This window comes from Solanum stenotomum, chromosome 12, assembly GCF_019186545.1.
Source record: "Solanum stenotomum isolate F172 chromosome 12, ASM1918654v1, whole genome shotgun sequence".
Classification (NCBI taxonomy): domain Eukaryota; kingdom Viridiplantae; phylum Streptophyta; class Magnoliopsida; order Solanales; family Solanaceae; genus Solanum; species Solanum stenotomum.
In genome coordinates this window covers 7,654,447-7,667,684 of record NC_064293.1, presented here as the reverse complement: position 1 = coordinate 7,667,684, position 13,238 = coordinate 7,654,447, and the positions used below count along the sequence as shown (strand labels likewise).

The 13,238-nt window shown below is 31.9% G+C and overlaps 1 protein-coding gene across 1 annotated transcript; it reads left to right on the top strand.

Annotated features, from left to right (window-relative positions):
* The first annotated feature begins 4,105 nt into the window (after positions 1 to 4,105).
* LOC125847025 (protein LOL1-like) lies at positions 4,106 to 12,831 on the top strand. Its single transcript, XM_049526733.1, has 5 exons — positions 4,106 to 4,323; positions 4,717 to 4,868; positions 10,034 to 10,144; positions 12,635 to 12,747; positions 12,823 to 12,831. Exons 2-5 carry the CDS (start codon positions 4,757 to 4,759, stop codon positions 12,829 to 12,831), a joined length of 345 nt encoding a protein of 114 aa, XP_049382690.1. The 5' UTR covers positions 4,106 to 4,323; positions 4,717 to 4,756.
* The last annotated feature ends 407 nt before the right edge of the window (positions 12,832 to 13,238 follow it).

Here is a 13,238-nt window from a genome sequence, read left to right as displayed (position 1 = left end):
GAGAGAGAAAATATAAATTGATTAAAATTTGGAGGAGAAATTTGATTTTAGGCATCTCCAACCATATTCTCTATTTTACTCTCTAAATATTGAGTTATCTATGTTTGGAGAGAATCAACTACAACTCAATTCTTTATTTTACTCTCTAAAAATGAATCTTCTTCCCTCTCCTCAACATTATATTATTATTTTTAACGGAAATGATAGTTTTAGTTCCTGTATTATTAGCTTATTGTGATTATGGTCCTTATATCATTAAACTAAGTACGTTTAACATTTAATTATATTAAGTGTGTAATTTTAGTCCTTATACCTAACTTAAATTTAACACCATTAACTTTTGATACTTTTAAGAAATAAAAAAATTGATCAAAACTGAAATAATAAAAAAAATCAAAGTGATATTACCAAATTTATTCTTTACGTCTCTTTTATTCTAATCTACAAATAGTTTAAAACAAACACTCAAATATAAGTAGTGAACAAAACAAAAAGAAATAAAATCATAAAACATCTACAATTAATGGATTTAATATTCATTTTTTTCATTTTTCACCCGATATCCATGCTGGTATTGAAGCTCTGACTAAATTTGAGTCCCGCACTATAGGACTCATTTAAGGATAGCGCTCCCAATAAAATTTTCTACATACCCTGAGCTCGAATATCCATAATGTTAATGACAATCAATGCAAGGACAACACAATTTTGTTATTCTGAGGCCATGGATATATTCTAATAATTGAATCACAACTTTGCCATTTGTTCTTGTTTCGAAATGTTTGCAAATTGTTTTAACAAAACATGTGTTCATTTTTTTATAAAGGTATTATCGTAGAAAATTTAAAAATTAAATGATGGCAACAGAATACTGTTTTAAAATAATTTTTAAAAAAAGAGCCAAAAGTTAATGGTGTTAACATCAAGTTAGGTATAAGAATTAAAATTACACATTTTATTTAATTAAAGGTTAAATATATTTAGACTAATAATACAAGGATCAAAAAAACATAATATGATAATAACACAGTGTCTATAACTATCATTTCCCCTTATTTCTATTTCATTTTTTAATTTTCTTATTTCATAATATAAATCTTTTCTTCTTTTTCCAAATAATACCCTATATAATCTTCATGTAATATAGAATTTTATTCTAAATTTTTAAATAACATAAATTGCAACTAAATATCATATATTATAGTACATATTAATAGACAATTCAAATAAAAGTGAAATCATTATTGAAATATATAATACATAAGCATTACATAAATACTTAATCTTCAAGATTATTACGTCACTCCCATAAATGCTCTACTAATGCGTTACAAAGATCAAAATGAGCAATTTTGTATTTGAATTATTATGTTATGTATTGTATTTTAGAATTAAAACTTTCATCTTATCATTTAAATTTTGTGCAATCTTCATAGTGAAAATAATAATAATAACTTTAAATCATATTACTTAAAGTGTCGAAAATAAAAATAAAATTGAAATATTATTAATTTGGAATGAAAGTAGTATATATTAAATAATATATTTTTTAAAATGTTATATTACATTAAAAAGGTATTAATAGTAGAGATTTAACTAATGTTCTTATATAATTTATAATATTTTAACTACAAATACTATATAATAGAAATAATAATAAAATAATCAAAAGGTAAAATAAAGAGTCCAAATTTGGAGATGTACTATTCACTTCTCTATAAATGGAGAACAAAGATTGATATAGAGGGTAGTTGAAAAAGGCATTCTCTATTTTACTTTCCAAATATAGAGAATAAAAAATAAAATAGAGGTGGATTACAGAAACGTGAAACCCCTCAAAAAGGGAAAAATACGTAAATGGGCCATAAAATTCAAAATAATTACAAGTTCATACCCAAATCCAAAGTAAATCTGAATTATCCAATCTCTCATAAATAATTACAGTCCATACCCCCATTCATTAATGGTGATAATTTTCGCCTAACTGATATTAAATTAGTATCATATATTGTATTGATATAATTAAGGTTGATAATTTCGCTTAACTGATACTAAATCAGTATATATATACCGTATTGGTATCATTAAGTTTTCTTATTCACAAATTACTTATTAGTCAATGATACTATAAGAGTATATATGTATATTGTTGTGGCATCATTAATGTTTCTTGTTCAGAAATTACTCATTAGGCAATGATATTATGTATATAGTATCATTGACTAATAAATAATTTTTGAACAAGAAACCTTAATGATACCATAATATATATACACACACACACATACACTCTTATTGTATCATTGACTAATGAGTAATTTCTGAACAAGAAACATTAATGATGCCACAACAATATACATATATACTCTTATAATATCATTGCCTAATGAGTAATTTCTTAACAATAAACCTTAATGATACTAATGCAATATATATAGGAAAAATTACCTAACTACACACCATTTATTATCATATTTTCCCTACCATTTCAAAAAATATCAAAATCCCCTCTTTTGCTCCCATCATCCCCTTTTCTGGATACATTAATTTGAAATCTCATATCCATGATTTTCTTTCCTTTTTTCAAGCCACAAATCTCTCTACAGTTACCTACATTAATCCACTTTTGAATTTCAAATTTTTTCTCTTTCCAATTAATGATTTCAAGTTATTCAAGAGGTAAATTTCTTTCCATCACTTTAATTTTTAATTTCTTTAAAAAAAAACAATTTTTTCATCTTAAAAATTAAAATAAAATAAAATAATTGTGATTGATTAAGCATAGACAAATTGATCTCCTAAACACATATGTGACGAGGAGATATGGGCAGATAACTATAATTGCTAACATAATGCCAAAATAAGCTTTTTGTTGTCAGTTTTTCATATGTTTATTGATCATCAATCTTATGACATAACTCTCAGTCTCTTTACTTGAAGAGAGGTGGAAAGCGTTGCTAATGCAGAGAGTTCATTTTGGAGTGTATTTGGAATTGTTCCAGGAATTTTTAATGGCGGTCTTTATACACTTCATCCCATTGGTTCGATCTTTCAATATTGGGCTTACCCAATTAGTTCGAGAAGGATACATCTTCGCTACTTTCCGTTGATTAGATTGTTGACTTTTTTTTCCTGATTTTTTGGTTGTTCATCTATTCTGATAAATATAGGTTCAGATTTTTAATGTATCTAGTTGATTTTGTTTCTTAAACTAATGTATACTGCCTTCGTTTCAACATTATGATACATTACAATTATATCATGCACAATGTATCGTGTTCAAATATTAGTTTTGATACATAACCTTAATTAGTATTGATACTTGATACAAAAATTCTACCAAATGTATCATTTATCATGTATCAACCTTTTCATCTACAAATTCCTGATATATATAGATTCTGCTCTCAAGCAAAATAAGTTACATAAATAATAACGTATCATGCACTAATTTTTTAGACATGATACGTAAATTCGAATTTATACTAAATGTATCCGGATGGTGACTTATATATTCAGAAGGTACAAATTTTAAGGGATTATTGTAATTAGAAAAAGAGTAGGGATAAAATGTAATTTACTCTTTACACTATGAGATTTATGTAAGTTATACATACATACATATATATATATATATATATATATTATTTTAGTATCAATTCAGCGAAATTATCAGCCTTAATGATACAATATAGTATATGATACTGATTATCAGTTAAGCGAAATTATCCACCTTAATGATATCAATACAATATATGATACTGTAATATCAGTTAAGCGAATTTAGTAAGGGGTATATAGTGTAATTATTTAGTGGGTATGAATGTAAATGAATATATATTTGTAATTATTTTACTTTTACAGGGTATTTACTTATTTTCCCCTAAAAAACCATGAAACAAACGGGGCGACCAGGATGGATTTGGGGAAAAGAAAAGAAGCTTCCGATTGAAAACCTATAAAAAGTCAAAAAACACATCCTTTGAATAATATTTATTTAACGGAGAAGAAGATGTATAGTAATAATAAGAATAAAAAAACACATCCTTTGAATAATATTTATTTAACGGAGAAGAAGATGTATATAGTAATAATAAGAATAAAAAAACACATCCTTTGAATACTATTTATTTAACGGAGAAGAAGATGTAGTAATAATAAGAATAAAAAAACACAAAGGAGAAATTCCGATAAGATTACCGAATCCACATTCTGAAAATCTATAAATTGCCATTCTTACAAAATTTCCATTGTTTTTCCAGAATATTGGGAATCGCCAATTCTGCTGTATATTACCCAATTTGTTTCATCCTACCTACACTGGTAAGAATTGTTTTTCTTTAATTTCTGGTTTTTAATTTGTTTCGATGTTTGAAAATCAGTTTCTTATGAAGGTGGTGGAATCCAAATTATGGATATGGAAATTAGGGTAAATTTGATGTATAAATAAGCTTAATTGACTTTTTAGTTGATGAAATTTGGTTATTTGCTTGGTGTTTGAGAATCTGAGTATTGATGAATTTATGGATTGGGATTTCTTTTATTTTTTGAACCCCTAAGTATTGAAGGATGGGTGATTGATAGTGCTTGATATTTTAGGCATAGATTGAAGTAAATTATTTGAAAGTTACTTATTGTAATCAGTTCAGCTCATGAATTTTGTTTGATTTGTGTAATTTGGGGGCTTGAGAGTTAAGCATTTGTTTTATACTGTAGGATTGGTATGAATATTTGGTTTTGATTTTGGAGTGCAGCTATGCAGAGTCAGTTGGTGTGCAGTGGGTGTAGGACAATTCTTCTTTATCCCAGAGGAGCTACTAATGTCTGTTGTGCAGTGTGCAATGCCCTCACCCCTGTCCCGCCTCCTGGTATCTGTCCTTTCTGCTCTATTATCGATGATTTGTATAGAAGTACACAACACAAGTTTATTTGACACTTGGGCTGAGTCTGTGCCTTTTCTTTTGATACTATTCAATTTCTGTTTCATTTGGTGGTGATAGTTGGTGCTAGCCAAATGCCAATGATGAAAACGGGGAAAAGAAGAACAAAGAGTGATATCTCAAAACTATAAGTTCATCTTTGGAATTTGATTAACTTCTCTATAGAAACATGGGTAGAAAATATCATACGAGCTGACATGCACAATTGCTCGTGGATGAAGTTGGTGGTGGAATCCCCTTGTGTCTTTCCCCCTCTCTCACCCAGGGAAAAAGAAAACAGTGTTTTTGGAGTTCAAGCTAATGCCTTATTGAGTGCTAATTTGTTTCTTAAAATACTAGCCAGAAAACAAGAAATCTAGTATGCTAAGAGATTTGTTAGTAAGGAAGATGTTCAAACATAAAGAGAAATGCCTAAACTAGAGACTGGGGCGAACCCCTTAGTTAAACACTTATTTCCCAATAGGAATAGGGTAATGTTGCTGAAAATTCCTCTTTTCTCTTCTTTGAGTTCTACATCAAGAAAGTGGGAGAAGAAGAATGTGAACTTAGGTAGGAAAATTTCAATGGATTTACAATCTGCACCACTTATCTTCTCTTTCCTTCGAGCTAAGACCCATCTCAGGGTTTTTATGTAAATATCACTCCCCAATAAGGAGGAGTATGGCACACATCTGTTAACTTGCACTAAGAAGACCACACAGACTTTTCTACATATTTCAATGCATACAGTTACATAACTATAACACGAACATTTGGAAAATGTATGACTAAAACTTATGGCTTAATAACCTCTTCATAGCAGAAACCAAAGATAAGATACATTGCCAAAACATAACATAAAACTGAATCATCATCATGAACACGAGGAAGCAATATAATGAATCCCTTTTTATGCATCTGTACCTCTCACAGGAAGTATCATGGAACCTTTATGAATATACATGAGCATTTGACATGAGACATGTCACTGCTCAACAAAAGAATAAGGATCTAAACAGGCTCCCACAGATGATAGAGATAGGTTCATCAAAATAGAAAAACTAAAGAGATGACACCTAGCTCGTACCGTCAGCTGTCACAGTGTTTGCAACATACTACAAAAACAACAATGCCCGTGGGAGCTAGGTAAATTGTACCATCTAGATATTTTTTACTCTTCCTGATAAGGTTGAAATGATACTTTAAAACACGGTAATGCATTAATAGCAAAATAACTTAAAGCATTTCATAAAGATCCATTTATGGAAAGCAATAAACATTTGAAAATTGTACTAATAAAATTCTAATATAACTAAACACAATATTTCTTTAACTGGGCAGTCATAGCATATATGCCACGTGGACATCATGACGGACGACTGACACCCGGTCGCAAGGCTGTCTCACCATAATGTCGTATTGGTTCAACGATAAGTGCAAGCACAAAAAATACTTCCTTTTAGAATAATGTGAGCAGCCGCCCTTAAAATGGCATGAATAGCATGAGTAGTTTCTAGATAAATGTTTCCACCCCAGGGAATGAATACCCTCTCAGTTTCTAATGTAACTTAAATATGTAACTTAAACATGTAACCATCTTAAGGTCCTGTAATCATTCAAATTTTGGCATGTTTAGCTCATGAGTCATTTAAGACTAGTTGTAATATAAAACTTCAATTTAGATATTTGAACTTGAAAATAAATCACATATTTGAAATCAAGTAAAGCATGCAAGCACGAGTCTTTAACATAAACATGTTCATCATGTTCATAAGGAAATCACAAATCATGTAGAAACTTGTTATAAATGCTATTTTCCGTAAGTCATTTCTAGCCAGCATAAGGTATAAAATGTACATAACATCTAAGCTAGCATAAGTCACTCAAAGCATGGTTAGTATGCCTCGCTTGCGCCTATGAACTCATACTAACCGGTCAAACATTTTTCATGAATTTGGAAGTCATGCATTTTTAATAAAATGCCTTAAAGGGAAGTACATCTTAAATTACCTCGTCTATGCTCTTCAATAAAACCCAAAAGATGTCCAAGCATCCACCACAATTTAATCTACATAGACCGGTTCAAATTTCAACTAATATCCAGCCAATGGAATAAATAAAAATACCCATGTAGGGTTCATATATTTCTTCTTCTATTATTCTGTTAGTTCATATTTAAATGATCTACCATATGATAGTTCCTAATCATTGGGGTTAATGGGATACTTAATTCATTCCCTAGCCCTGATTTACTATTTATTTATTTTCTCCCCTGGATATTATCTTTTCAAGAATACCTGTTTCCAGAGTTCACTTAATCCACAATTCAAATGGTGTTTCCAACTTCTAAATAGCTTCATTATATGATATATTTATCATGGTGGAAGGAAAAAAGCAAGAAATTACCTCTTGAAGAAACCCTAGAAATTTTCAAGTTCTTGATGAACCTTGAGTTTTTGGTGAATTTTAATCCATATGAGTGTTACATGTAATAAATAGACTAGATCTATCATAAATGAATTAATGCCGTACCTTGATGTAGCATTAATGGTGAAGCCCTTCCTCTTCAAAAATCTGTCAAAGCTTCAATAAATGAGTTCCCATAATGAATTCTCAATCTTTTCCCTCACCGAAGTCCCGCCGGGCAAGACCCTTTTCTTTGGCGAAGGCCAGCTTCTAGTCACTTCCTCTCCTTGCAAGAATCCAATTTTTACTAGCTTCTTGCTAAATTTCACCATTAGCTTCTCGTTACTGGTTGTCAATGTTTTGGCTCCTGAATTTTCTTTCACAAAATTTCTCCTCACCTGACATGGGAAAGGTGAGGCCCTCCTTGGATTCTCTCTCTCCTCGCTAAGCAAGCTAACAGGTAGACTTTCCTTGACACTAGAAATCCTCCTCGCCTGGTGAGCTATGTTGCTTAGACTGTTAAACATGTTGACAATATTGTTGGGTGCATGTCAGATCCTCAAAAGTAGTGCATTTTTGGAGCATCCGACACAGGTTTGGCAAAATTTTGTGAGAGTCCGAGCAACATAGCTGGTGAGCTTGTGGCTTGGATAGTCTCTACTTCTCCCTTCGCTATAGTTTCCCGTTTCCATTTCATTCATGATACCACTTCTCAATTTATCCAAAAAAAATTCTAGCCTTGCTACGTATGAGATATATAATTCCAGCATTCCAGTCTCACTCTGTAGCTTTGTTAACACTTCAAATATATTTTAAACACAACATTAGGGTTGTAATTAACCTGGATTATATGTTAGAAACACACATGACTTTACAATGAAGAAGGGACAACATTTTTTGCCAATTAAAGCTTATTGACTTAATTGAATAGAATATAGACAGTTAGGTCTTAGTGTTTAGAGAGAATTTAAACAATATTTTTTTAATCACTGAGAACTCCTGGTCCAATATCGGTCCACAGATCAAGTGCTTTGGAGTATGACCCAGCCCTCTATCCTGCTTTGACTTAAATAATACCCTCTTTTGTCAGCGAGGCAAAGACAACTTGTCTGGTCTTGCGCTGCAGTAATTCTGTTATGAGAATGAAATGACCCTATCAAAAGCAGCTTTGAGTGTCTTAAGATTGGTTGAAATGCAGGCCCAAAGCTTTTAGCCTGTTCCATTGGAACATGTTTCAAAGCTTTAACCATTTCCTATCAAATGGTCTCTTCCTTTTCATTTGCTTGATCGATGACCCAAATTATAGAGACGAGAACCATTAAAAACTGTGGAATTTACAGAGGAAAAAACTTATCAATTAGAAGATCAGAAAACTAATTACAATCTGAAGTAGACAAAAAAATGATGTAGGAAATTGACGTCATACCATCCACACGCTATCAATTTTCAAATCATAATCAAGCCATAAAATTAACAAGATAACAGCATCCACCATTTAATAGTACAAGCAAACACCATGAAGTCCACAACACATTACGATGTATTACCTTATCTTGCTTTTGTAGTTACCATCCATTAAATAGAAACTATAAATGACGTAGGTGGGGTTGAAAGGCGGCAGTTTTATTAGCTTCTAACTGTGGACAAGTTGAATTTCATTGGTGCACATCTGTCAAATGATAAACATTGATAATTATTAAACCTAGGGTTTGATTTGGTTTTGGTTGGCTAGGAGAATTTAACCATGGGTTTGGTCTGGTAAAGGTCAGTTTCAATTGTTTGGTGATTCTTTTAGGAACTTAGTTAATGAGAAGAACAATTGGGATCTATAAGATTTGAGGGAAAATTGAAATAATTTGTTTTCCCCTTATTATAACTTTCCTCTGTTGGTCCAGCAAATGCATTTTCCATTAATTTTATGAGGGAACATGTTTTCTCTTGGTTCAATTTGGATAATTGGAAAGTAGTTAAAGAATTTCTTTCTTGAAAGATATGACGTGAAGTGAAGCAAGAAAGGAAAATAATTTTATTGCACGTTTTTTAAAACCAAGGTTGAGAAGAATGTGGTTGTTTAACTTTTTTTTATTATTCTCTTTTTTCAACACTTACTATTGACAAGTACTTCCCTATAATAAAGTTTTGAGTGAGAGCTTTTCCTTTTTCAAATTTTACGGCAGTGGCATCTGTTCTAGTTTGAGTGCACCTCAACTTTATCTATCAGGCACCATGTTATAATCCTATAACCCACAAGGACATCTTCCAGATGATCTTGCTTACTAAAGTTGGAGATAGATGTACATCAATTGTTGTAGCTAGAATTTGGACCATGATTTTCCAGGTTGTTTGTTGCTCGTATATCTCAAACACTCAAGCCATCCCTGTGGACTGGAATAGGAGAAAATTCTCCCTAACCAATGAACTTTTCTTCTCTTTTTTCCATCAATCAAGCAAAATTCCTTACACTACATTATTGGATGGGTAACAGCCATTGTCTTTGGAGCACTATCTTCACTTCTGAAAAATTATTGCATCCCTTCCCAACGAATCCTGAAAGGAGAAAAAAACTGATTTGATTATCACCGTGAGGAACTTTTATCATCTAATTGCCAACAGTCCCAGATGACACATCTTACTGCTGTTCGCTGCACTATGTATGCCTTCAGCTTATCCATTCTTCTGATGTTGCTTAAATTCTGCCCTCTATGCAGGAATGGAGATGGCTCAACTGATATGTGGAGGCTGTCGCACCTTATTGATGCATCCACGTGGGGCAACTAGCGTGAGATGTGCCTGCTGTCATACAGTGAACCTTGTGCCAGGTACAAATATTGGGACTTCTTCTCTTTAGAAATTATGAAATCACAGTCTAATTAACAGTTTTTTTTGATGAGGTTAGTAATTTTGTGCATTTAGTATCCAGAGCATACTTGCGAAGTACAGCAAAAAGGTATTATCTTCCCTTTCATAAGGAAAATAAAAATAAAGATACAGACTGCATGCAATGAAGTCTTCCGTTTCTGAATTGGAGTGGAAATCCCTTTGAAACATCTGTGTCCTGTCTCCATTATGTCAGTTGGATATAATAGGGATGGTATTCCATATATTCTTACTTTCCTTTCCTGTCTTCAGTTTTTCCAACGTTTGTTTTTTCTTTTACAACATCTATTTTCATATCTTCAATGTCATTTGGTTTAAGGGATTAGGAAAAATAGCTCAGCATAAAATTCACATAAAAATAGTACGGTGTTTGGTTGGAGAGATTAAGAAAATAATCCCAACATAACTAATGCAACGTTTGGTTGGCCCTATAAGAATATCTAATTCACACACAACTAATGCTACATTTAGTTGACAGTATTAAATAATATCTGCATTAAGTTATGCAGGAATCTTTGCTTATTTTACACATGATAGAATATAGAAAAAGAATATGTTTTACACAGGATAGAATATGGAAAAAGAATATGTATTAGCAATACGAGGGTAAAATTACTTAAAGACAAACATGCACTAAAAATAAGTTCTCCCTTCATAAATTCCATGTATTATTGTTCAACATATAAGAATTACTACATTATTATTCACTGCTTAACAATCCCTTCATTATTGTTCACCCCATAACAGTCACTTTGTCATTATTGACCGAATAAACAATGGATTGATTATAATCTCCATATAATTAGTATGTGAATAAAATGAGTTATTTTTTCTGGTACAAGAACCAAACGATCGTAAGTAGTTAGTTTATTGACAACTAGTTAAGTGGGTATACTACATGATCTAAAATATATTTCATATGTTAAATAGTCAGTTTATTGGAAACTAGCTAATTGGGTGCACTACATAAAATAAACTTATATTTGATGCTGATAAAGATAAAAACATAAAATGGGAGCAAATTAAATACACTTCTCAGTATCCTCGGATATAGTTCCGTACACCTCATGTGTGGGGTTATTTTACTTGACGTCCACAGTCCATCTTCTCCCCAATTAACTGTTACTAGAGGTTTATATGTTGTACTTGTCTCTACCAAATCTTTATAAGCATTTTCCAACAAGTAGACTTTGTCGAAGTTTCTACCACCTAACTCCTTTCATTCACCAGTTCCCCCTCGTTTTATTACTTTTATTTGTGGATGTTTGCATATTTCTCTTTACAACAACAATAATTATACTTAAGTCCTAAACACGTTGAGGTCGGCTATATGAATTGTTACAACATATGAACTCATCGCAAGGCAATATTATCCAAAAATAAAATAGTAATAAAAATAAATTAAAAAGTAATAGTCCATTATATTTTCTAGTGACGTATGAATATCTGAAAGGCTAAACAATCCTTGGAAAAACATTGGACGTAAAGTAAAAGTGCTAACATGACTAAAACATATATTCAACTAATAGGTATCATCTATAAATCTTTTCTTTTATTGTGCCCTATCTTTCACTTAGTTTGCAGGAATCCAATTCCCAAGAGATTGTAGATCCTTTGAGACAACTTATTTCCCAGTGATTTTAGGTCTACCTCGTCCCATTTAACGCCTTCACTTACTATTGTTTTGTGCATCTGGTGGTCGACATAAAACATGATCAAACCATTTCAAGAGATCTTTATTTTGTCCTTGATGTATCCTACTAGAAAATTTTTCGTTAATCTGGTCATTTATGATCTTGTCCATTCTTGTTTGAAAGAACCTCCATCTTAGCATCCACATTTTTGTGATACTCATTTTGTGGATGTGTTGGACTTCAGCTACCCAACGTCACTTCCATATAACATTGTTGGTCTACATATTTTCTCTTTACATAAGATAGTTAAAAATAATAGGAAATGAAGATCTATAAGATTTACATGTCTTCCCGAAAACAATTATAAGATGTCAAATCTATTAGTATAAAGAACTACTGAAAAAACAAAACAAGTTTAATGTACATAATATTGTACAAGTAATCTAGACAACATACTGCTATATGCTTAGGAAATGTGTATTACTATAAATATGTTCTGTCTTCTGTGTTTTTAAATATGTGTTCGTATGTGTGTAATCAATGAATAGATGTTCCAATGTTACACTGTATATGAAGAATTGTTATAAAGATGTAAATAGTGCTTTTATTGAATTCATAGGTGACTAGCACTTAAAGTTTGCAATTCTTATCATTTACTACAATAACAGGATTTAGCGAGCTAAATTAGTTGCGTCATTTCTGCTCGAGGTTTCGTGTCCGTATCTTCATTTTCTTAATTTGTCTTTGTTTTGGTTTTATGCACTTCTGGAGCAAATATAATTTTCTCTTGATCTTCAGGTCCTAATCAATTTGCTCATGTCAACTGTGGAAACTGTCGTACTATGCTGATGTATCCATGTGGAGCTCCATCAGTTAAATGTGCCATATGCCACTATATCACACAAGTTAATGTGAGAATCAGTCCCTTTTTTATTTCGTTGGTGAATGTTTTTTGATGGTTTAATGTTTCTGTATGTATGTTTTAGTGGGCCTGAGCGAGAAAAGAGAGAGAGAATAAGAAAGAGGACAGAGAGAAACAGAGAAGTGAGATAGAAAGAGGGGCAGAGGGAAACAGAAGGAAGAAATGAGGAAGTAGAAAGAGAATAAGATACAATTTATATCCTAATCAAACTTTCACGAGTTTTTGAAGTGTCTCCGAAATAAGGGATAAGGCACAAGTACCCCCTTAGACTATGACCGTAATCCCAACAACACACCTTAACTAAACTAAGGTCCTGGACTCATTTTTTTTTTGTAATTTTGTACACCTTTGGGCTTACGTGGCACACTCTGTGACTCCACGCAATTGAGGCGCGTGAGAGTTATTTGGATGCCACGTAAGCCAAATAGGTGTACAAAATTACAAAACAAATGGGTTCGCGCGGGGGGGGGGGGGGGGGGG